The sequence below is a fragment of the Bison bison genome, unplaced genomic scaffold (assembly GCF_000754665.1).
Source record: "Bison bison bison isolate TAMUID 2011002044 unplaced genomic scaffold, Bison_UMD1.0 scf7180017847012, whole genome shotgun sequence".
Taxonomy (NCBI): Eukaryota; Metazoa; Chordata; class Mammalia; order Artiodactyla; family Bovidae; genus Bison; species Bison bison.
Window position 1 is genome coordinate 21,496 of NW_011477585.1, and position 536 is coordinate 22,031.

General features: G+C 67.9%; 1 protein-coding gene across 1 annotated transcript in view; it reads right to left on the reverse strand.

Annotated features, from left to right (window-relative positions):
• LENG8 (leukocyte receptor cluster (LRC) member 8) overlaps nucleotides 1-536 on the reverse strand; it is a 9,317-nt gene that overhangs the window by 2,089 nt on the left and 6,692 nt on the right. The window contains exons 11-13 of the mRNA XM_010841354.1: nucleotides 403-493; nucleotides 174-303; nucleotides 1-98 (exon numbers count right to left, since the gene is read on the reverse strand). The exon at nucleotides 1-98 is cut by the window's left edge and continues 7 nt beyond it. Coding sequence (XP_010839656.1) covers nucleotides 1-98; nucleotides 174-303; nucleotides 403-493 — 319 coding nt within the window. The remainder of the gene's footprint in view (nucleotides 99-173; nucleotides 304-402; nucleotides 494-536) is intronic.

Sequence of the window (536 nt, forward strand, 5' to 3'; positions counted from 1 at the left end):
GTTGCCCAGAGCCCAGGCGGCCCTGAGCGCCAGGGCGTGGGCCACGCAAGGGTCCGCCTTCAGCTCCCGGGTCAGGTATGCCAGCTCCGTGGTGATGTCTGCGGCCAGGGACTCGGGGTCAGGGGGCTTGAGGGGCCGCACTGGGAGCCCGGGGCCGCGGTCCTGCGCCTCACCTCCCGAGTTCTTGGTGAAGATGTAATAGAGGATCCGGTAGGCAGTAAACTCGCCCACGTTGCCCGGCAGGTTCTCGGCGTACAGCGACTTGAGCTGCGTCTGGCACTGGTTGAACTCTTCGTGGTCCCCCTGGAGGGCACAGCGTGAGGGGGCAGAGTGAGCCCCACACGGCTGGAGAGGGGGACGGCTGAAAGCCCGGAGTGAGGTGGGGCCCTGCCCGCCCCTCACCTTCTCCAAAGCGATGCGCGCATGGGTCTCGTATACTTCCACCGTGAACTCGGTGCGCACACCCTGCACCTGATGGCGGGAGAGCGGACGTCAGGGCAGAGCCGGCATCACCCCATCGGCCCCTCCCCGACCCC